The sequence below is a fragment of the Sus scrofa genome, chromosome 6 (assembly GCF_000003025.6).
Source record: "Sus scrofa isolate TJ Tabasco breed Duroc chromosome 6, Sscrofa11.1, whole genome shotgun sequence".
Taxonomy (NCBI): domain Eukaryota; kingdom Metazoa; phylum Chordata; class Mammalia; order Artiodactyla; family Suidae; genus Sus; species Sus scrofa.
The window spans coordinates 163,184,294-163,209,022 of NC_010448.4; the positions used below are offsets into that span (position 1 = coordinate 163,184,294).

The 24,729-nt window shown below is 46.2% G+C and overlaps 2 protein-coding genes across 3 annotated transcripts in view; one reads left to right on the forward strand and one right to left on the reverse strand.

The window, feature by feature from the left end:
• The window catches only part of AGBL4 (ATP/GTP binding protein like 4), a 1,262,788-nt gene that overhangs the window by 1,230,799 nt on the left and 7,260 nt on the right, over nt 1-24,729 (forward strand). The window contains exons 12-13 of one of the 2 annotated variants that reach the window (XM_021097822.1): nt 8,394-8,490; nt 14,266-17,604. In XM_021097822.1, coding sequence (XP_020953481.1) covers nt 8,394-8,490; nt 14,266-14,386 — 218 coding nt within the window. In that variant the 3' untranslated portion in view covers nt 14,387-17,604. Of the gene's footprint in view, nt 1-8,393; nt 8,491-14,265; nt 17,605-24,729 lie in introns of those variants that run through there. The other variant, XM_021097823.1, reaches the window with a different exon arrangement.
• Nucleotides 1-24,729, reverse strand: part of LOC102157940 — a 59,272-nt gene that overhangs the window by 16,611 nt on the left and 17,932 nt on the right. The gene's annotated exons all lie outside the window — the stretch shown is intronic.

Sequence of the window (24,729 nt, forward strand, 5' to 3'; positions counted from 1 at the left end):
GCCACGGGCCAGGCAGGTGGGTGTCTGAGATGAGTCCCCCCCTGGCACGGCTCTGAGAGGTGGGGGAACTGCCAAGAGGAGGTGTCCCTGAGTCCAACCACAGAGAACTTGCCCCCAAGGCTGGCCGTTGTCCCCAGCAGTGGGTCGGGCTGGACTTAGCAGGAGCCCAGTTATGCAGTGACCGCTCAGAGGTCCTGTGGCAGGTGAGGAGGGTCCCTCTTGCTCGGTGCCTGCCAGCCCCTTGGCCTCCTCCAGGCCCACTGAAGCCCCTCCTTCTCACCGAGCCCCCAACCCTCTATGCGCTGCCGCCCTGCAGCCTGACCCCAGCACCCGGCTCCCCCTGCTCCCCGTCTTTCCTTCACAGCTCTCCTCTCTTTCTGGCATTCCTGGTAATTTACAAAGGTCCTAGCTTAGCAGTTTGTCTCCAGGAGCTCGAAAGTCAGCTCCATGAACACAGGGAGTTTTGTGCACTGAGTCAAGCACCTAAAGTTACTTGGCACGTGGTAAGTTCTCGATAGGTATCTGCCGGACGAAGATGGGATGGGGTTTTTCCTAAGCTTATGGTGTTAAGGCCTTTGCTTGAACGTGCTGTGGCAACGCCAGGAAGAACTTGAGAGACTGTCCATTTTACCCACCGAGAAGTTAAGGCCAGAGAAAGACAACAACAAGGTCATGTGACAAGTTACTGACTGAGACCACGTTGGTCTCTTGATTTCCATTTTTGGGCTCTTTCCATGCCCCAGATCCAAGGCCCCACAACCAGAGCACAGAGGCTCCTGCAGTCACTGCCATTGTCCTGGGGACCTTGGGTGCCGCCTGAGAGCCGGGGCCAAGAGGATAGGGAGTTGAGCAGTAGGGAACACACCATGCACTTGGCAGGAATTTGTGGCATGAATGATCCTTAAGAGTTGAGGGTCCAGAAATCTTTCCTGTTTTGATTTTTTCCTATTTCTGATTCAGGATGTCAGTGCCCACGTCTCATAGGCATCTTGAACTCCAGCTGAACTCCTACCCTCTCCCCAAGCCTGTCCCTCCGTCGATCTTCCTCAGCTCAGATCACAGCACCGCCACCCGCTGCTACCAGGGCTTATGATGCGGGAGTCAGCCTTCACCCCCTCCTCTCTTTCAGGCCCCATGCCCAACCTGTCGGCAGGCCCTGCCACTTCTTCCCGCTAAAACTTATCTTCCATCTCTGCTGTCCCCATCCTGGTCCAGGCCCCCTCACTCCCCTGAACCATCGCTTCAGTATCCTGACTGATCTGCCTGCTTCTGTTCTTGTTTTCTTATTTTTAGCAAAGCAAGGACCTTTAAAAATTACACATCAAACCATCTCATTTTTCCTGCTTAAAATTTTGCATGCAGGGGTTCCATGGTGGCTCAGGGGGTTAAGGATCCAGTGTTGTTACGGCTGTGGCTCGGGTTCGATTCCTGGCCGGGGAACTTCTGCATGCTGCTGGCATGCCCCCTACCCCCAAAAAAATCTTCATTCATTTAGACACTTCCTATTCACTTAGAAAATCCAGACTCCTTCAGGTGACCACATGATCTAGCCCTTAGCTCTCTCTCTACTCCAGCCCTCTTTCAGGCCCTCCCCCCCCAGGACCCCTCCCACATGCCCTTCCTCCTGCAGAGAGGCTCCCACAGCCACTGCCCACTCCCCTATCTAAAGCAGCACCCCGTCACCCTCACAGACTCTGCATTTTCTCCTTAGCGCTATTAAAATCACAGCTGTGTATTTAGTGAGGTTATTACTTTCTTACTCTTCCTGTTTCTGAACTTAAACACTGTCCTTTTGGTTGGTTGGTTTTTGTTTGCTTGTATTTTTTTTTTTCTAACCACAGTATATCCTGGGCCTTCCAGAGAACGTGGACACAGTAGGTGATCAATAAATGCTCACTGAGTGAGCACATACTAGATGTAACCAGAGATACGCTCTGGTTTTCCTTGCCCTCAGAGTTGAGTGTAAATCCCTCCGTTTGACATCCAAAGCCTTCGTTAATTTGCCGCCAGCCCACCGTTGCCACCCGCCTTCCCCTCCACACTTTAGCTTCCTCGGCTTGCGGGCCCTTGTCTTATTTCTGGCCCAGGGTCCTGGGCCCGGCCACACTCCCCTCTTTTACGGATGCTCATTTCTCTCTGCCCCCCTCCTTTCAGATCCACCTTTGTCTTTCCAATCTTTGCTATACTTTCACTTCCATAAAGCCTTTCACAACTCCTCCATTTGGAATTAAATCGCCCACATGTCCACAGCATTTAGTGTTTGAATTTGTGATCACACTTCGCAGAAAACACATGCATGGTGTTAAGACACTCAGGTTCAGAGTTCCCTTGTGGCTCAGCATGTTAAGGATCTGGCATTGTCACTGCAGGGGCTCAGCTTGCTACTGTGGTGCAGGTTCCGTCCCTGGCCTGGGGACTTCCACAGGCCATGGGAGAAGCCAAAACAAGCAAGCAAACAAAACATAAATAAATTCCCTGTTTCTGTAGTGTAGTAGTTACCGTGTTCGCCTCACACACTCAGTTCACGTGCCACCTCTATCACGTTCAAGTCATGGGACTCTGGGTCATTTATGCAAACTGTCCTGTGTTAGGTTCCTGGAAACTCTGTTGAATTGTGCTTTGCCCTTGCAGGGTTGTGATGGGCATTGTCCGTAGTAAATAACTACACTGTGTGATGCACAGGGTGTGCTGGGCAGGGGTCGGGGGGTGGGGGGGGGAATAGTAGTGGCTTCTGTGAAGGTGACAGTGAAACAGCCTGCGTGGTAATGCAGTTAGTTGGGACACGTTAATTTCCTCCTCTAGTTGTAAACAGCATTTGTCTGATTCTTTATTAACCCCAATCTCTGCCCCTCTTCGTAGTGGTACCCACATTGGAGGAGCCCAAAAAATGTTAGAATGAATGAACTGAATGAGTGAATGAAATGGCCCAACCCTCGACACCTGTTGAAGGGTTTCACCAAATACCAGATCTACCGACACCCACCCTTTACCTAAAACAGCTCTGGGCAGAAGTCACTGAGTCAGCCTGAGTTTCAGACAACCCCAGCCAAAGCCTCCTGCTTCTCTCATTCAAGAGTCCTGACCCCCCGCCCCCCATCTGTCTGTTCCTGCCCTTTGGGAGAAACCCAACAGGAAGCCACAGAAAAATCTGACGGGAGGTGACATTTTCAACCTATAGGCTATTCCAGGGTTTTTGTTGGCAATAAAGAGTTGGGAGTTTTCACCCCAATTTTTTCCTCTCTTAACTCTGCAATGTATTGGAAAGGGTTCCAGCCAAGAGAGTTATTGCTTTCTCCTTGCCTAGATCTTAAATCTTTGTTCAAAGACAGCTTGTTTTAATTGAAAATGTTCCATCAATCTCTCCCCTCCACCCATCCCTGTCCCATTTCTTGACTGCAATGGGGCCAGAGCAGTAAATAACCTGGCGCGAGGCTCTCAGAGTGGGGGGTACGTAATACGGTTGGAAAGAGAGGGTTGTCCCAGACAATTCTCACCTTTAAAACACTTTTTTTAAAAATTATAGTTGACTTACAATGTTCCTTCAACTTCCGCTGTACAACAAAGTTACCCAGGCAACAATATACACCCTTTTTTTTTTTTCCTTCAGTTTCTTACCCAAGAGACTAGATACAGTTCCCTCTGCTGTACAGCAGGGCCCCATCACCCATCCATTCTAAATGTAACAGTCTGCATCAACCAACCCCAAACTCCCCATCAGCCCTGCCTTGTCCCCTGGCAAACACAAGCCTGCCCTCCATGTCCATGATCTGTTTCTGTTTTGTAGATAGATCATTTAGGCCATATTTTAGACTCCATGGGTAAGTGATATCATATGGTGTTTGTCCTTCTCCTTCTGACTTATTTCACTTAGTATGACAAGCTCTAGTTTCATCTATGTTGCTGCAAATGGCATTTTGTCCTTTTTATGGCTGAATAGTACTCCATTGTATATATGTATTGCCTCTTAATCCATTCATCTGTCCATGGACATTTAGGTTGTTTCCAGGTCTTGGCTATTGTGAATAGTGCTGTGATGAACACACAGTTGTATCTTTTTTAATGAAAAGTTTGTCCAGATATGCCCAGGAGTGGGATTGCTGGATCATAGTGTAGTTATGTATTTAGTATTCTGAGGAACTTCCATACTCTTTTCCATAGTGGTTGTACCAATTTACATTCCCACCTGCAGTGCAGGAGGGTTCCCTTTTCTCCACATCCTCCCCAGCATTTGTTGTTTGTTGACTTGTTAATGACGGCCATTCTGACTGGTGGGACGTGGCACCTCACTGTAGTTTCAATTTGCATTTCCCTAATAATTAGTGATGTTGAACATTTTTTCATGTGCCTGTTAACCATCCATATGTCTTCTTTGGAGAAATGTCTACATAAGTCTCTGCCCATTTTTCCACTGCATTGGTTTTTTGTTGTTGAGTTTTATGAGTTGTCTGTATATTTTGGAGATTAAACCTTTGTTGGTTGAATCATTTGCAAAGATTTTCCCATTCTGTGGATTGTTTTTTTGGTTTTTTTAATGGTTTCCTTTGCTGTGCAGAAGCTTTTGAGTTTAATTGGGTTCTATGTGTTTATTTTTGTCTTTATTTCATTATTCTAGGAGGTGGAGCCAACAAGATAGTGCTGTGATTTAGGTCAAAGAGCATTCTGCCTATGTTTTCCTCTTGGAGTTTTACCGTATCTGGCCTCACATTTAGATCTTCAATCCATTTTGAGTTTTTTTGGTGTGTGTATGGTGTTAGAAAATGTTCTAATCTCATTCTCTTACATTTAGCTGCCCAGTTTTCCCAGCACTATTTATTGAAGAGGCTATCTTTCCTCCATTGTATGTTCCTGCCTCCTTTGTCAAAAATTAGTTGAACATAGATGCTTGGGTTTAATTCTGAGATTTCTATCCTGTTCCATTGATCTATATTTCTGTTTTTGTGCCAGTACCACACTGTCTTCATGATTATAGCTTTGCAGTATAGTCTGATGTCAGGAAATCTGATTCTTCCAGTTCCATTTTTTCTTTTCAATACTGCTGGGGCTATTCAGGTTTTGGGGGGTTTCCATACAAATTTTAGAATATTTTGTTCTAGTTCTGTAAAGAATGTCATTGATACTTGATAGGGATTGCATTGAATCTGTAGCTTGCCTGAGGTGGTATAACTGAGCTTATCTAAAATGATCTACATCTCACAGTAGGACGTTTTACTGGAACAGCTCAACTCCTCCCCCTGGTGGAGCTCAGGAGCATTGAGGGACAAACTAGGAGATCTCCTAGGGTTGCTGAGTCTGGCCTGAGTCACTGCAGGTCAGAGAAAGGGTTCAGGCTTCCCTTTGGCCCTATTCATTCATTCACTTAGCACCCACGTGTTGGTCTGTCCATTGGCTCAGCACCGCAAGCCCATGAGGCAGGCATTGTTATTCATGTTTCCAGTGAGGGCACAGGCTGGGGGAGGCTGGGGGCAGATGGGGGCGCTTCTGCAAAGTCACAGGTATTCTCATTCTCCTCTGCTACGGATCCTGCTATGGACCTTCTACGGATCTCCCCTGCAACGAAATCTCCCCCAAACTTAGTGTTTAAAACCAGAGCTAGTCTCACGTGTTTTCTGTGTGTCCGAAATTTGGGAACAGCTCAGCTGAGTGGTTCTAGCTTGGCCGCTTTGATGCAGTGGCAGTGAGGCACTGGCTGGAGCTAGAGCAGCAGAGAAGAGCGTGGGAGGAGCTGCAGGCTGGCCAGGACTCTCTATGTAGTCTCTCTGCCACGCACTCTCAGGGCCTCCCCGCCACAGCCCCTTGCTTTCTAGTTTGGCCTCCGTCACAACAGAGTGGCCTCGGGGTGGTCAAGCTGCTTGCACAAGACTCAGGACCCCAGCTGGAGCATTCCAGCAGGGAGGGTGCAAGTTATATCCACTTTTCTGACCTCTCCTCAGAGGTCCTGCAGTGCCACCTGGATCTTTCTTTTGACTGTGAGTCACAAGCCCACCCAGATTCAGAGAGAGAGAGATACAGACCACACCTCTCAGTGGTAGGAGGGTCAAAGTCACATTCTGGAATAACAGGTAAGATGGGAGGCATGGCTGCAGACATCTTTGGGAAGTACAATCTGCCACATACAGCACATGGCCGAGCCAAGGATTTGGATTAGATGCCTAAGATTTCTGCTACAACCTTTTAGCCCAGTCCATGGGGACCCTTCCCGTCCCCCGAGCCCTGCAGCTCTGTCGACACACAGCCCTGATCCGGTCTCCCTAGGTTGAAGCAGCCATGGCCTCTGTGGGTCCTGGCAGTGGGACTGCCTCCAGGGCCTGCGGCCCAGGGAGGACATGCTCCATGCCAGCTTGGGAGCCTTACAAAGAAGGGGACAGAGAAGGTCAATCACAACCAGAGGAAAAAGCAGGTGGCAGCCCCAGAGCCCAGCGGGCCTGTAGCACGTCTCACTGTCATAAACAACTTGTCTGGTGTTTTTCCTTCTCCCACCAGGTCCTGGCCTGGGATGACTCAGCCCTTGACAGAAAAGGTGCCTTCTAGTTGGGAAATAGCCCGGTGTGGTGGAAAGCTCACCGTTCTGGAGTCTAACATTCCCAGGTTGGAGTTTTGACTCTGCCACTGCCAGTTAGGTAGCTTTGGACAAGTTCCTTAACCTCCCAGGGAGATAAAAATGGATTGTTTGAAATGCATATGTAAGCCAGGTACAAGTACAGTGCCAGGCACATAGTAGGTGCTCCAGAAATGCTGGTGTTCGTGTCTTGAGCCACGTCCATCCCCGGCTCAAAGAGAGTGGTGAGAACATGCTCCACTGCTCTGCAGATGCTGGCCCAGCTCCGTGACCCAGGATGGAGTGGTGGCCGAGACTTACCCAGTGATGTGACAGCTAAACTGAGCTGTCCCGAGGCTGAGGAGGACTCAGCCCCATAAGGCCTGTGGGCAGTGGGAACAGTGGTCTGGGAAGATGGAATGGAATGGGCAGAGGCCTGGAGGCAGAAGTTCAGTATCAGTGGGGTGTGATGGAGTCGGCAGCAAGCACAAAGCTGAGAGCCAACTATGAAGAACCCAGTAAATCAAGTTCCAATATGGGAACTTTAAAGGCAAGTGGGAGCCACTGAAGGGTTTCACTCTGTTGGTTGATGTGGTGGTTAGATCTGTGTTTTAGAACTACCACCCTCCCATCCCACCCCCAGCAGCCACATTATAAAAAATGGTGTAGAGGCAGACAGGCCTGTGCAGGGAGGCAATTAGGGCAGGAGGACTGCAATGCAAGGAAAAGGTGCTGCCCTTTTCTAGGGGGACAGGAGAGAAGTGGACAGACTGAAGAGATAGAAGCTCCCATCGATAAGAGTTTGTGACGGTTTGGATGTTCAGAGATGAGGAATATGAGATACAAGACAAGTGCTATTCTTAACCCACCTTGGCCTTGCCTGCAGTGTACTGAAGTTCCTGGGCTGGGGATGGAACCCACGCCACAGCAGTGACCCAAGCCACTGCAGTGACAATGCTGGATATTTAACCTGCTAGACCACAAAGGAACCAAAAGATGATGAGTGCTTTGAATGAAGTCAGCTCAGAAGCCATAGAGGTAGGGGGCAGCAATCACAGACCTGAGGAGAGGAGCATTGTGGGAGGCTTTACTGAAGAGACCTCCCCTAACTAGAGAACTGGTGGTTAAAAATCAGCCAAGGGGCAGGGGAGGCCCTTTAGGCAGCGCCACTACCTCGTATGAAGGCCCAGAGATGTGAGATATTATGCACAGAGCTGATGCTTCATATTGGTGAGTAGATGACTATTGTACTAATTTATACTAAAGTGTGAATGGTCAAGATCGACTCGGCCCTTTTCCTTCCCCAGGGAGTTTGTACTGTAACAGGTCATGAATCCTTATCCTAAGGATTCATTATTAGTAGATTTTAAGGTCGAGCAGGGATGCTATTTAGGGTTTTATCATTGTCCCCAAGGTTACCAAAGTAAATGACTGATCCGTTTTAAGAGTCAAGTGAGCCTAGTCTATATACGAGAGGGTCTCTTGGCCCTTGGAGTTGCTTATCTGCCTCTACCTTGAGCCACCTGAAGCCAGACCATGGAAGCCCAATGATCCCCATAGGGTGACACAGTAGGTTCTACAAGCTTTGAACATGGGCTTCAGGGTAGGACTATTTAGACCCAGATCTCGGTTCCTCCTCTCTCTGGTTCTATGACCTTGGGCAAATTGCTGGACTTCTCCACATCTCAGTTTCCTCATCTATAAAATGAGGAAAATAATAGTCTCTAATATTTAAGGTTTTGTGAAAATCAAAAAAAGCACATGCAACACACAGAAGTGTGAGTGATGATACTGTTTTTATCACTGTTGTCATTTTCATTGCTAGTCCAGAGTTGCTCCTTAACGCCCACACTTGCAGATATGAAGCTGGGGCGGAACGTGGCAAGAACGTTTTTGGATTATTACCGGCTGAACCCAATGGTCGAGAAAGTGGCAATCCCCATGCCAAGGCTGCGGTAAGTGCACAGCAGGGCGGTGTGGGCTTGCCTCCTGCTTCACCGGCTTCTCGTTCAGGGCCAGCTCCCTTTGGCCTCTCTCTGACCCTTGGTTTCTCATCCGTGGCATGGCCACAGAGTGTACAGGCCACAATTGCTTCATAGCACATTTCCTGAGTTGGCAGTGAGGGGTGGTCACAGTTCTGGGTCTAACACGGGAGCCCACAGGGATGAGAGTTGCTGGAAGCTGAGTCTGGTCACAGCTCTAAGCGAATCTGGGTGTGTCCAGGTGCCACTTCATTTGATAGCTCATCCTTGGGATTCCTGTATCATCTCAGCTCACATGGTCTCTGCTCCTTCTGTTTCCTCATCTGTGAAATAGGGACAGTGCTGCTCCCTTGGAAGATTATTATGGGATGTATCTTAGAGCACAGTGCCAGGCACATATGTACCCTGAGCACAGGAAAGTCTCCTCGCAAGATGCAGAGGCCCAGGGCTGAGAGGACATGCCCCTGAGAAGGTCACCTCAGCTCCTCTGCTGGGGCCAACTTGGGCTGGTGAGGAGAGATGGTCAAGAGATGAGTGACCTGAGGACTGGGACCACAGCCTAGAGTGCTGGGCCTTCCCATGCCTTCTGGCCATGAGCCCACTAAGCACTTGGGCAGTGCTGCCCAGTAGCATCTGGAATGTGCTGGCCCCACCCCTACCTCTCAGCCTCATCTCCTGCTCCCCTGGTGGTCCACCGTCCTTGAGGACATGATATGCAACTTACTGCTCCTGCCAGACCAATCTCCCCACTGACCTTGCCCATGACCTCGCCCAAATGCTGCCACAGGGCCTTTGCACAGATGCACTTTCCTCCCTACCCTGTTGCTAACACGGTTCATTGCTGTTATTATTGAGCAAAGTGCTTTCTCTGCATGATCTTATTTACTCCTCGTAGATATTTTCTCCCCCAGATTACGAATGAGGAAAAGGAAGCGACTCTTTGACCTCAGGCAATTCTGTCTAACCTCAGAAAGGTAGACAGAATTGCCTGAGGTTAAAGTGTGGTTGGGCAGAGGCAGGACTTAATCCTAGGCATTTATGATTCCAAAGTTGGACTCAAGTCTGGCTAAGCTCCATTTCCAGCAGGAAGCCTTTCTCACTATCAATGCGAGTTCAAATTCTGTCTCAAGCTCACGCTAGCTGTGGCTATGAGGCAAGTTTCCTTCTGTACTTACCTAAAGTGGAGATAATGACAGCAATCTCTAAGGATGCTTTTAAAGATCAGATACAAGCTTGGTACAGTGCCTGGCAGCCAGTAGGTGCTCCATAAATGTTTCCACCTCCTCTGGCTTCTGGGCTGCAATCCCAGATTTCCAGGCAGCTTGTCACGACCGAGGACAAGTTCTTGGACTTCACTGGTTGGGCCGGATGATCTCTCAGGGCCCCCGTCCCAGCAGGCTGTGAGCCCCACCGCTCAGACCCCCCGCTCCACGTGGAGTCGGCATGACCACGCACTCTGCCGCATCCTCTGTCTCAGCGTGTTCACCCCCATCGGCCTTCAGTAGGAGAGCGAGTCTGTTTCTTCTCTGTGCTCCCCGTGTCTAGACGGTACCGAGCATGCCTGTGTGTACACATCCGTTCATTCATTCACTTTGGAAAAAGCAGCACTTTATGCCGGTCCTTGGGGGAGGGGGGCTTGAACGAGTAAGTGATGAAGGCATCAGCCCGCCCCTGAGAAGCTCACCTCTAGAGGAAGGTGTTTGGTTCTTTCGTAGACGTCATTCTTCATGGGTTAAAGTTCTTAAAAAGGCAAAGCTTTGTAAAACTCAAAAGAATTCTTAGAATCTCATTTGCAAGTTAATTTGGGGGGCTGTCTCTTTCAGGTCCTTGTCAGCCGGGATAAAATGATTGCGATCCGTTCCGACTTTGTTCTTGCCTGTCGCACTGTCAGCGAGACGGTGCTGATGCTCAGGGCGGGTGGCCATCCCCAAGATGCAGCCAGGACTGGTCACAGCCAGGACTGCAGCCAGCCCCGCGCTCCCCGGGGCAGGGGCGGGGCGGGGGGGACGTGTTCTCCGCGCCAATTAAGGAAGGTTCTTCAAAGTGGGGGAGGCGGGACCCTGAAACTCTAGGATGCAGGGGAGTTCAGGGTCCTGCTCATGAGACCTTCTTGCCCTGAGCTTTGGAGCCCTCATTAGAAAAGAGCTGGAGGAGTTCCTGTTGTGGCTCAGTGGGTAAGGATGTAACACAGTCTCCGTGAGGATGCGGGTTCGATCCTCCACCTCACTCAGTGGGTTAAGGGCCCACTGTTGCCATGAGCTGTGGTGCAGGTCACAGATGTGGCTCAGATCTGGCGTTGCTATAGCTGTGACGTAGGCTGGCAGCTGTAGCTCCAATTCGACCCCTAGCCTGGGAACTTCCATGTGCTGCAGGCATGCTTCTAAAAGCAGGGGGAAAAAAAAAAGAGCTGGAGAGCTCATTCCTTCAAGTTCACAGCCTTGAGGGCTTGCAGTAAATGAGTACATGGGTCCACTCTCCAACTAAGAAAACCAAAGAAGCACCTTCTCCATCCCACACCTCTGCCTCATCACACCATGAATATCACTAGCTCTCAAGGTGGTAAACTGAATCCCAGGAGCATACAAGGCTCTGACTGGGACATGAATCCCTTCCCATTCTTATATTACTTTCCACCCAAGCGTCAAATAACATTAAGTGAAAGAGCAGTTCCAGTTTTAAAGGAAAATTACAGGTTGAACTCAAAATTAATCTTTGTTTTCTCTCCTCTCTGTGGATACTTGTAATGTGTCAGTTTCCACGAATGTGCTAGGAGCCTGTCACCATCCTTGGGTGCTGGACCAGCCTTCCGGGAGGGTCCCTGGGAAGGCCAGGCTCAGGGCCATGGCACTGATGACCAGGGCTGAGACCCCTCACTGACCGTCAGGGTAATATTTCTACTCCTCTTCTTGCTGTTCAAAGCCCTGGCCTACATCTTAAACTTCACCAACAGCCTCCAAGCACACGCTTTCCCTTGTGAGCCCCCCACCCCACCCCACCCACTTTCTACCCCCAATAAGTTAGCGTCCCTCTTCCTGGACTGTTCTCCCCTTTTTGTCTGTAGATGGTGAACGCCACCTCACCTGGCAACGCCCAGTCCAGATCTCACACCTATTTATCTTTATTCCCCACCTGAGGTACAGTCACTTCCTCTCTACTGGATTCATAGCTGCACATGGCACACAGGTGTGCGTGGTACCACCCACAGGTGTTGTCACAGCATCTTTGCATGTCTGGCGCCTCTGAAACAGGTTGCTCCCGGAGGACCTGTTTTAGTCCCTCCTATATCCTCAGTGCCCAGTGAGGGTCCCAAACAAGCTTGGATGTATGGATTATAAGATGGTAGAACAGAAGAAGCCCCTACAAGAGATCTACTTCAGCCCTTTCGTGTGATAGCAAAGAAAAGTGAGACCCAATCAGAAATTCCTCGCCCACACCATCTGGCCAACATGTGGCAGCCAGCAGGAGTATCCCAAGACAGCTGCATGGAGGAAGAGGGGTTTCAGCCGGGTTTTAAAGTCACAAAGAGTTCACACAAATCAACTATAAAGGGGAGAGAAGGTATTCCGGGTTGGGAGAAAGGGTGTGGAAAGCAGAACCTGAAAGACGCATTCTAAGGCAATGACAGGCCAGGATGGCGAGGGCAACAGAGATGGGAAAGCTAGAACTAAAAGCTCATTTCTATTCATCAGATAATCCCCAGGCACCTGCTCCATACCAGGCCTGTGCTTTGCCCAGGAATTATAGGGAAAAAGCAAAGGCATCAAACTCACAGTCCTGTGAGAAAAACAGACAGTCGAGAATGCCCTAGAAAACGGTGTGCTGAGGGGTGAGGCACAAAGCGGTGCAGAAGCCTGGAGAAGGGAGAGGCTTATCTCCCTGGGAGTCAGCTTCCCAACGAAGGGGAGCCTGGACGGGTGGAGGAGGGCCCTACGTGAAAGGGGCAGCTCTGCAGGGGCCCAGCTGTGAGATGCTTGCCTCCTAGAGCCTCGTTCTCCCGGTGCCCCGTCTTTAGCTGCAGATGCTTTTTGCCTCTGTTAGAACCTCACGGCCATTTTTCAAGTGCACGCTCCTCCCTGGCCGCCTCGCACCCTCTCCCTGTGCATGCCATCTGCCTGGGGCCATCCCCCCACCCGCAACGTGATTGTAGCTGGGCGTGCTCACACTCCTTTGTCCCCACAGAAACGTACCCATGTTATTTCCCACGCTCCCTTTGGATGTGAAGAACCACACTCTCAGTGACATACGAATGGCACCTTGCAGTTGCCAAAGCTCTTCCCCAGCCCCCGCTTACCAGCGCCTACAAGGCAAGAGGGACCTGGACTCTACTCTCAGGAAGAAACAGAGGCTACGGGCGGGGGGGGGGGGGGCACTTCTTCAAGATCACACTGCCTGTAAGCAACATTCCAAGATGTGTTCCAGGCAGTTGATGGGGGCCAAGCTCTAGATGGATCTCGCCCATGCTAGGCGGCCTTCCTATGTTAGCAAGGTCCTTCATGAGTGTGGAGTTTTAGGCAGTGAGGCTTTATGGTAGGAGAGATACATTAGGGTGAGATGTCGCTTTTGTGGGCTGCCACCTGTTCTGTCTTTTCCTTATTCATGACTCATCAACCATGAGAGAGAATGGTACTTCAGGATCACAGCATGGTGGGTTACAAGAAGCCAATTCTTGAATCCTAAATCAAAAACAGCCCAAGATTCCCAGATTTGTGGCATCTACTGTATTCTGCCACGCACTGTAGTTCTTTATTAATTTTCTATTTTGTACAACAATCTCCCCTACAAAACTGTAGGCAGACTGAGGACAGCATCAATGACTCACCTTGTCTACCTCCAGAACCCACTGGACCATACTCAGCACATGGCACCATGCCTTTGTACATTATAGTTGGCAAGGGAAGACACTAAGTGGGTTTTACATATTATCTCATTTAACCTCACATCACCCTGCAAGAGTGGACTCTTTAATCCTCATTTTGGAAATGAAGTTCAGAGAAAGTAAATAACTTGCTCAAGGTCACACCTCTCATATATAGCTGATCTGGGAATGCAGTTCAGTTCTTTCTGAACTGCCCGCTCTTTCTACTGTAAATAAATCTTAGTCCAATGCTCAAATGAATGGCATATCAATTTATCACTCAATGACATAATAAACAGACAAGGCCCCCTATGAGGAAAAATGCAAACATGGATAAACTTCGATCTCTGCCCACCAAGAGCTCATAGTCTAGTGTGTAAGCAGAACAGAAAGTGCACCCTGAAGAGTAGTGTTCAGGGTATTGTGATGGGTGCCGGGGAATAGCGTTGAACTAGACACATCACTGCCTTCCAAGAGCCTCCAAGCTTATGGGGGAGAGAGACCCACTGTAAAGTGACATAATTAGGCTATACTGAGAAATTCAAAGGGGACTCTGGAGTCCCTGGTGGTTATGGTTATAAAGGGAATGAAGTCCCAACTCTGCCATGCTCTAGCTCACCCACGTATCCATCCCATTCCATCGTGGGGTGGATAGAATGGGTAAGAATCAAGGCAGAAACGTAGAAGAGTTCTAACTAGAGGGCAGTTCGGTTTTTTCCATCCATCCATCTAACAGTCAGGGCCAGGGTTCCTGGGATGCAGAGGAGAGGCCGTCAAGGCCCGTGCTCCTAGGACATCACGGTCCCATGGGGAGATGGACATGCACACAAATGATGCCAATACAGTGTGATTATGTGCTGTCTCTCTTCTCTCTGTTATCTCCCCCTTTGCAGGAAAGAAAAACCCCCTCCCTACAAGCACCTACTCCTGCGGGGCCCGGCCAACAACTCCCCCAACAGCAAAGGAAACAAGAAGAGCTCAGTGACCCACAAAGACCCTTCAAACTCTTTTTAAGGATGCAGAGTCTGGGGAGGTCTTGTGGTGGCAGGGGCATGCATTTTCTGGTGGGGCATGCAATTAATCATCTTTTTCTAGTTTCCAAGATAAGGGCTGAGATCATGAATGAGCTAGTGAAAGGGAAGGGTAAGAATGAGAAATCTCACCATCGATTTTCCCTTTTACCAATGGAAAATCAATCATGAGCCTTCAGCTTAAGGCTTGGGAACCAAATAGGAAACTCAAACCAGATGAGTGCAGATGCTATTTCCTACAACACAGAGACGCTCGCAGGAAAAGAAAGCCCACACATCCCTTTTGAGAGGTAAATACTTCTCAGGTCAGTGATTTCCACCCCTTTACTGCTCTAAGTTGTGCAGTTACTACAGGTGGTTACCTTTTAGAATTGGCTACGGTTGTTCATAGTTTTAGAAAAGCAGTGTCTATATTTGCTGGCCCCAAACAATAGCAACCACACATACAACCCAAAGACACTGTTGGGAGCAATGGGAGATAATTTCTGAGATCACAGTGGACTTAGACCCCCAATCACTTTACCAATGAGCTGCCTGCTTCCTGACTCCCCCAAACCCCAGTCTATGCAACTTCAGAAAACTGCTCTGAGAGCTATTTCCCAATGACCTGGGTAGTTTAAAATGAAGCAGTTCCCAAAACAAAGGGTATTAGCCGTACATTCTAAAAGGTCTGTCATGGCTAAGATCTCTAGATCCTGGTGTCAGAGATCAAACCCGACCACTGAAGAGGCGGGCGTGGAAGACCCACAGTGGGAGGAGGCGGCCGACTGCCAGGTACAGGAGATGCCGAAGACAAAAGGATGCACTGGAGGCTGGTGGGGATGATAAAACAGCATCAGTGCCAAATCCCAAGGTGGGGCCAGCTCAGTATTGTGCATTTTTCTACAGAGTAAAGTGCCTTTGCATGATGAATGGGTCCAGGGGAGTCAGCTCCCTTCCTGTCTGTGAAGCAGCAGGCTGAGTCACCATGACAGCCTGCTAATTAAAATGACCTCCCAGAAATGAGGATTAGGAGATGGAGAGGGGAAGGGAGGCTCGAGGGAGATAGGCCCTCTAGCACAAAGCTTCAGTTTAGCATTCTTTTGCTTTGCACTGGAGATTTTCAAAGTTTCTTGCAAAAATTGAGAGCAAAGCTCATTCTCCCTTTGCTTATTGGTTTTAAGAAATTTTAACAAAGAACCATATGTGAGTTGGCTACAAATGTTGTGTTGTATATACAGCTTCTCCTCTGGGTTCTTGTTGCCCAGAGGAATGCAAATAAAGTGCTTTATGCAGCACCTCTGTTCCTCAGAGCGTTCGTGACGCCTTTCCCTCCAGGTCTCTCGCTCCCTCAAGAACCAGCCAGTCGACCCAGTTTGGTGTAACCCTCACTTTGCTGTCAGGGACTCTGTCATCAAGATAAGGAGAACAGCCAAGACTTGACTTTCCAGCAGTTCCTGTGGCAGAGTCCTGGGGAGTTTGACTGCAACCAGCTCACTGTGAGCCAACAGTGTGGCAGGCCTTTCACAAACGATAGCATCTCTTGAAGCAGCATAAATAGAGACAGTCTGCATAAAATTAGAGAGATGATAGTCCAGATCTATTTTTCCCTGGTCAAACTGCTTCCATAATATGACCATATTTAGACCCCCCCCCTTTTTTTTGGTGCTAAGGTAGTCACTGTATAGCGTTATACTGCATATTCAATAATGACATAGTATATTTCCAGTATATTTTACTGGAAGTAAACTGATATCCATTTAAGTCAAATCCTCATTGATATAAAATCATTTATTTTCATTAAATTTAGAGTATCCTAAGTTATAGACCCCACTTTTTAAAAACTGCATTGGTTAGTTGAATCACAGGCCAAATAAGCAGCAGGTGTGCTAGTGGTTTAAAATTGCAGCCAGGCAACTCTGAGTTCTAACTCTGCATTCGAACCCTCGTTCTGTCTCTTACTATCTGGGTGATCTTGGGTAAGATATTTAACCTCTCTGAATCTTACCTTCCTGTAAGATGGCAACGTCTACCTCATCACACAAGTTACGTAGGTTTAATGAACTTAGGTATGAGGAACGTCAGCAAAGGTATTTAATAAATAATAGCTGTTCTTTGGAACATGACCAGGATGGTGAGATGTCTAGAAATCATTTCTCACTAGAAACAGATGAGCTTTGGAAATCTTTTAGCACTAAGTGATAAAGCAGAATAAATATAATACCCAACAATTCCATTGTTAGGTAGTCAGCAACATAACTATGCCCCAGTGTTCACCAGACATAAACACAAAAAGGTCACAGCACTATTGCCGGTATTAACTGTAAATTGGAAACAACCCAAGGAGCCTTCAGTAGTAGAATGGATGAATAGAATATGGTGTATTTGGTCAAAGCAACAGTCTAATGAATTAACATGAACCAAGTATGGTTAGACTCCACAAAGATGAACCTTACATACATCATTTTGAACAAATGTCTGAGTCCATTATTTAAATTTAAAAATAGGCAAAAATTCCTCGAAGCCAGAATTCAGGACAGATTTTTCCTTTGGAAGGCAGGCAGAGGTAGAGACTAGGAAGATGTCTCGGTGGCTATTTCTTGGGTGCCGGTTAGAGCTTATGTCTTCATGAGCATTTAGGTTATAAAACCGTGTTCCATTTTTAATAATTCATTCTGATATACAGTTGTGATTTGAGTTTTTCCAGTGGATATTACACAAAAATAAAAGTGATTATTAACAGACATCTAATAATGAGGCCAGATTCTAGAGACAGGGCCTGGTTGTCTGTGTAGCCCTTTCCACTTTTTGGTCTTCTTGGAAGAAAGAAAGAGGAAAGGTCTGTCCTCTCTGGTTCCCTTTCTGCCTTGCAAAAAATGTGTAAGTTATTGCACAAAAGACATGTTGGCATATAGGCATATTTTGTTTCATTGAGCTTAACTTCATTGCTCTTAGTAGATACTGCATTTTTTTCCAAACTGAATATTTGTGGCAACCGTGCATCTGATAATCTATCGGTGCCATTTTTCCAACATTTGTTTACTTCCTGTCTCTGTGTCGCCTTTTGGTTATTCTCACAATATTTCCAATTTTTCATTATTATTATATTTGTTATGCTGACTTGTGAACAGTGATCTTTTACGTTACTGCTCCATTCGCTGAGATGATTATTAGATTTTTATAGCAATAAATTATTTTAAAATTAAAAAAAAAAGAAACAGATGAGGAGACTAGAGCTGTTTACCCCCGAGATGAAAAGTAAGAAGAAACAGGGGTAGGAAAGCAAGATCACAATCTCTATAACATTGAAAAAATATCTTGGACATTTTTTCGTCCAAAAAAGAAGACGTGTTCTGTGTTGCCCAAGGTAAGAACCAAACTCAGGGAAGTAGTCTCAGGAAGACACATTTCCGTTAAAAAGTGAGGAAAACCTTCCAGTGAAGAGAGTCATCAGTCACTGGAAGGGCTTCCTTGAGAGACACTGAGTTTCCCATCACTAGAGGTATGCAAGCAGAGTCTGAATGAACACCTGTCATGGAGGAGCTAGAGGGATTTTCTTCTTTAGGGGGGATACTGGGTACTCTGTGGCATCACCTCCTATTCTACAACTCTAGTCAGAAATGCCATGAGACAAGGGGTTACATTGCTGATGTCAGAAAATGGAGTGTGTGGTATAGAAAGTATCATTTAATACTAAACAAGCGACATTAAATGTCTCTGAATTACAGAACGGACTCTGCTGACATTTAGCAATCCTTAAGAGGGAAAAATACATAGTTCTAAGGCAGTCTGTAGGGTGTGTTTGCAAGAGGACTGCCTGCTTCAAGTTGGCAGAGTTCTTAAAACTAAGGGACAAGGGGTTGACACTGGACTTCCCTGTGGCCTTGGCCTTGCTCAGCAACTCCCTAGCTTTCTGGGACCAGGTTCTACCTAGGGTTTCAGGCGAGAGGGGAAGAGTTTCAGCACTGAGGACAGCACCTCATCACCCAGAACTAGCCCACCCAGACACAGCAGGGGGCGCTCTAGGCTCTCTTTTCTGCCACCTTCCTTCTCAGGATGGAGCCACAGTGGATAAAACGGGCTATCAAAATCAAACCAGTGTACTCAGGATAGTGAGACAACTATCAAAAAGGGAAGAAAGTGAAGGGACCTGCTGGATTGCTACCTGGCTTTTACACAAATCTCCGTAAACAGGACCAGGTTTGCTCTGCATTAGTCCACGGGCTCAGAGACAGGACTAAACGTGTATTTACCCTCAAAAGCTGTGGCAGAGACAGGATCAAATGGCAAAGTAGAAGGACTGGACTCACCTTCTCTTGTAAAAGCAACAAAATTACAACCAACTGCTGGACAACCATCAACAAAAGAGACTGCAAACTATCAAAAAAGATATCCTACTCCAGAAGACAAAGAGAGGCCACACCAAGATGGTAGGAGGGGATTACATGATATAAGCAACACCATACCCACCAAGTGGGCGGCCCACAGACTGGAAAGTAACTGTATCTCAGTCTCACCCATGGGAGTGAAAGTTTCTAGCCCATGTCAGGTTCCCATGCCTGGGGATCTGGCATTGGGGGGAGGAGTCCCCAGAGCATTTGGTATTGACAGCCAGCGAGGCTTGTGTGCAGGAGCTCCATGGGACTGGAAGAAACAGAGACTCCATTCTTGAAAGGCCCACACAGGCTTTCATGCGCACTGGGTCCCAGGGCAAAGCAGAGACTCCTTAGGAATCTGGGTCAGATCTGCTTGTGATTCTTAGAGGATCTCCTGGGGAAATGGGGTGACTGTGACTCACTGTGGGGGGCGGGGGAGACATTGGAAGCAAAGGTCTCGGGAGTAATTATTAGCATGAACTCCTCTAGAGGTGGCCATTTTGGGGAAAATCTGGCCCCACCCATCAGGGCTGAGTAGCCCCAGACCAAACAACAAACTGGGTGAGAACACAGCCCCACTCATCAGCAAACAGTCTAAGACACCCCCCCAGGCACACACCTGCTTCTAATAGCACCCAGAGACAAAGCCCTCCCCCCAATCAGAGGGATGAGCATTAGTTCCACCTACCAGTGGTCAGGCACCAGTTCCTCCCATCAGGAAGCATACAGCAAACCCCTGTACCAACTTCAGCCACAAGTCAGGGTGGGGCGGGGGGTGGGCAGCGGCCAGACAGCAGAAGCAAGAGAGGCTACAACCCTATTGTCTGCAAAAAGGATACCACACCAAAAATCTATACAAAATGAGAAGGCAGATAATTATGACTCAGATAAGGAAATAAGAAAAACAAACAAAAACAGAAAAACAGTTAAGTGATCTAGAGATTATTAACCTCCATGAAAAAGACTTTAGACTAATAATAGTAAAGATGTTTCAAGATCTTGGAAATAAACTGGAGGCAAAGATTGACAAGTTACAGGAAACACTGATCAAAGAAATAGAAGATTTAGACAAAAAAAAAAAAAAGGAGTTCCCGTCGTGGCGCAGTGGTTAACAAATCTGACTAGGAACCATGAGGTTGCAGGTTCAGTCCCTGCCCTTGCTCAGTGGGTTAACGATCCGGCGTTGCTGTGAGCTGTGGTGTAGGTCGCAGACGCGGCTTGGATCACGCGTTGCTATGGCTCTGATGTAGGCCGGCGGCTACAGCTCCGATTGGACCTCTAGCCTGGGAACGTCCATATGCCACGAGAGCAGCCCAAGAAATGGTAAAAAGACCAAAAAAAAAAAAAAATAGAGGATTTAAGGATTAAACAAGCAGAGACACAAAATACAATAACTGAAATAAAAAATTCGCTAGAAGGAACCAACAACAGAATACAGGAGGCAGAATAATAAATATGTGAGGTGCAAGACATACTAATGGAAATCACTAAGCAGAACAGAAAGGAACTCTGGGATAACATTAAATGCACAAACATCCATATTATAGGGGTGCCAGAAGGAGAAGAGAAAGGGCCAGAGAAAGTATTGAAGAGATAATAGCCAAAAACTTCCTTGACATAGGAAAGGAATCACTCACTCAAATCCAGGAAACACAATGAGTACTATATAAAATAAACCCAAGGAGGAATGCCCCAAAACACATATTAATCAAACTGACCAAAATTAAAGGCAAAGAGAAAATATTGAAAGCAGCTAGGGAAAAGAAACAAATAACATACAAGGGAACCCTGATAAGGTTACCAGCTGATTTTTCAGCAGAAACTCTACAGGTCAGAAGGAAGTGGCACAATATACTTAAAGTGATGAAAGGAAAAAAACCCGCAACCAATGTTGCTGCACCCAGCAAGGCTCCCATTCAGATTTGAAGGAGAAATCAAAGCTTTACAGACAAGCAAAAGCCAAGAGAATTCATCACCATCAAACCAGGTTTAAAACAAATACTAAAGGAACTTCTCTAGGTGGAAAAGAAAAGACCACAATTAGAAACAAAAATGTCACAAATTACAAGGTTCACTGGTAAAGGCATACATAGAGTAAAGGTAGGAAATCATCCACAAACAAATATGCTACCAAAACCAGAAATCATAAGAGGAGGGTACAAATGCAATGTACTGGAGATACACTTGCAGTTAAAAGACCAACAGTTTAAAACAAACGTGTGTGTGTGTATGGATATAGATATAGATAGTTATAGATATAGATAGTCCTATATCAAAACTCCATGGTAACTGCAAACCAAAAATATACAGTAGATATGCATATTAATAAGAAAAAGCAATCCAAATACAATGCTAAAAATAGTCACCAAACTGCAAGAGAAGAGAACAAGAGAAGGGAAGAAAACGGAGCAGCAAAAAATCCAAAATAGTTAATAAAATAGCAATAAGAACATACATATCAAATAATTACCTTAAATGTAAATGGAATAAATTCCCCAACCAAAAGACATAGACTGGCTGAATGGATATAGAAACAAGGCCCATATATGTGTTGTCTTAAAGAGACACATTTCAGTTCTAGGGACACATACAAATTGAAAGTGAGAGGATGGAAGATAATACCCCATGCAAACGGAAATCAAAAGAAAGGTGGAGTACTTGTATCTAACAAAATAGACCTTAAAATAAAGAATAGTATAACAAAGAAAGACATTACATAATGATAAAATCATCAATCCAAGAAGAAGATATAACAATTGTAAGTATATATGCATCCGACATTGGATCACCTCAATATATCAGGCAACTGCTCACAACCTAAAAAGGAGAAATTGACAATAACACAATAATAGCAGGGGACTCAACACCCCACTTACAACAATGGACAGATCATTCAGACAGAAAATCAACAAGGAAACAGAGGCCTTAAATGATGCATTAGACCAGATGGACTTAATAGATATTCATAGAACATTCCACCCCAAAGCAGCAGAATACACATTCTTCTCCAGTGCACAGGGAACATTTTCTAGGATTTATCACATACTGGGACACAAATCAAGCTTCATTAACTAAAGAAAATTGAAATCATATCAAGCTTCTTTTTTTTTGTCTTTTTGTCCTTTCTTTAGGGCTGCACCTGCAGCATATGGAGGTTCCCAGGCTAGGAGTCTCATCAGAGCTGTAGCCGCCAGCCTATGCAAGAGCCACAGCAATGCCAGATATGAGCAGTGTCTGTGGCCCACACCACAGCTCATGGCAAGGCCAGATCCTTAACCTGTTGAGCGAGGCCAGGGATCAAACCCGCAACCTCATGGTTCCTAATTGGATTCGTTTCTACTGCGCCACGACAGGAATTCCTCAAGCATCTTTTCTGACCACAATGCTATACTACTGGAAATAAACAAGGAAAAAAACTGCCAAAACAAGGAAAAAAACTAGCAGAGTAAACAACATGCTATTAAAGAACCAGTGGTCACTGAAGAAATAAAAAAAGTTTAGAAAATTCCTAGAAGCAAATGACAACAAAGACACAACACTTCAAAACCTATGGGATGCAGCAAAGGCAGGTTTTTTTTTGTTTATTTGTTTATTTATTTTTTTTGTCTTTTTGCCATTTCTTGGGCTGCTCCTGTGGCATATGGAGGTTCCCAGGCTAGGGGTCTAATCAGAGCTGTAGCCACCGGCCTATGCCACAGCCACAGCAACACGGGATCTGAGCTGCATCTGCAACCTACACCACAGCTCACGGCAATGCCAGATCCTTAATCCACTGAGCAAGGCCAGGATCAAAACTGAGTCCTCATGGATACTAGTCAGATTTGTTTCTGATGAGCCATGATGGGAACTCCAAAATGGACAAATTCTTAGAAAAGTACAATCTCCCAAGACTGAACCAGGATTAAATAGAAGACAAATGGACCAATCACAAGTACTGAAAATGAAACTGTGATTTAAAAACTTCCAACAAACAAAAGTTTAGGACCAGATGGCTTCATAGCCAAATTCTATCAAAAGTTTAGAGAAGGGATAACACCTATCTTTCTGAAACTATTCCAAAAAATTGCAGAGGAAGGAACACTCCCAAACTCCTTCTATGAGGCAACCATCACCCTGATACCAAAACCAGACAAAGACACCACAAAAAAAGAAAATTACAGGCCATTATCACTGATGAACATAGATGCAAAAACCCTCAACAAAATACTAGCAAACTGAATCCAGCAGTACAGTAAGAGGATTGCACACCATGATCAAGTGGGATTTATCCCAGAGATGCAAGGATTTTTCAATATCTGCAAATCAATCAGTGTGATACACTACATTAACAAACTGAAGAATAAAAACCATATGATCCTCTCAATAGATGCATAAAAAAGCTTTTGACAAAATCTGAAATCCATCTCTGATTAAAAAAACCCTCCAGAAAATGGGCATAGAGGGAACTTACCTCAACATAATAAAGGCCATATGTGACAAACCCACAGCTAACATCATTCTCAAAGGTGAAAACCTGAAAGAATCCCCAGTAAGATCAGGAACAAGACAAGGATGTCCACTCTTGCCACTACTAAGTCCTAGTTAAAGCAATTGGGAAATAAAAAGAAATAAAAGGAATCCAAATTGGAAAGGAAGAGGTAAAACTATCCCTGTTTGCAGATGACATGATACTATACCTAGAAAATCCTAAAGATGCTACCAGAAAACTGTTAGGAATGCATCAATGAATTTGGTAAGTTGCAGGATATAAAATTAATACACTTGGAGTTCCTGTCACTGCACAGTGGAAATGAATCCAACTAGGAACCATGAGGTTGCAGGTTTGATCCCTGGCCTTGCTCAGTGGGTTAAGGATCCAGCATTGCCATGAGCTTTGGTGTAGTCACAGATGTGGCTCAGATCTGGTGTTGCTGTGGAATAGGCCAGCAGCTACAGCTCTGATTAGCCCCCCAGCCTGGGGAACTCCATATGCCACGGGTGCCACCCTCAAAAGACAAACAAATAAATAAATAAATAAAATTAATACATAGAAGTCGACTGCATATCTGTATACTAACAATGAATCAGGAATAGAAATTAGGGAAATAATCCCACTTACCATCATCTCAAAGAGAAAAAAAAAAAAACCTGGAAATAAACATACCTAAAGAGACAAAAGACTTGACCTCTGAAAAATATAAGACACTGATGAAAGAAATCAAAGATTACTCAAACATATGGAAAGATATACCATATTCTGGGATTGGAAGAATAAATATTGTCAAAATGACTATACTACCAAAGGCAATCTACAGATTCAGTGCAATCCTTATCAAATTACCAATGGCACTTTTCACAGAACTAGAATAAAATATTTTAAAGTTTGGAAGCACAAAATACCCAGAATAGCCAAAGCCATCCTGAGGAAGAAAGATGGAGCTGAAAGAATCAGGCTCCTTGACTTTAGGCTATACTACAAAACTACAGTCATCAAAATCATATGGTACTGGCACGAAGACAGAAATCTAGATCAGTGGAACAAGATAGAAAGCCCAGAATTAAACGCACGCACCTATGGTCAACTAATCTACGACAAAGGAGGCAAAAATATACAATGGAGAAAAGACAGTTCTTTCAATAAGTGGTGCTGGGAAAACTGACAGCTACATGTAAAAGAATGAAGTTAGAACACTACCTAACACCATACACAAAAATAAACTCAGAATGGATTAAAGACCTAAATGTAAGACCAGATACTATAAAACACTTAGAGGGAAACATAGACCAAACACTCTCTGACATAAACCACAGAAATATCTTCTCAGGAGTTCCCGTCGTGGCGCAGTGGTTAACGAATCCGACTAGGAACCATGAGGTTGCGGGTTCGATCCCTGCCCTTGCTCAGTGGGTTAACGATCCGGCGTTGCCGTGAGCTGTGGTGTAGGTTGCAGACGCGGCTCGGATCCCGCGTTGCTGTGGCTCCAGCGTAGGC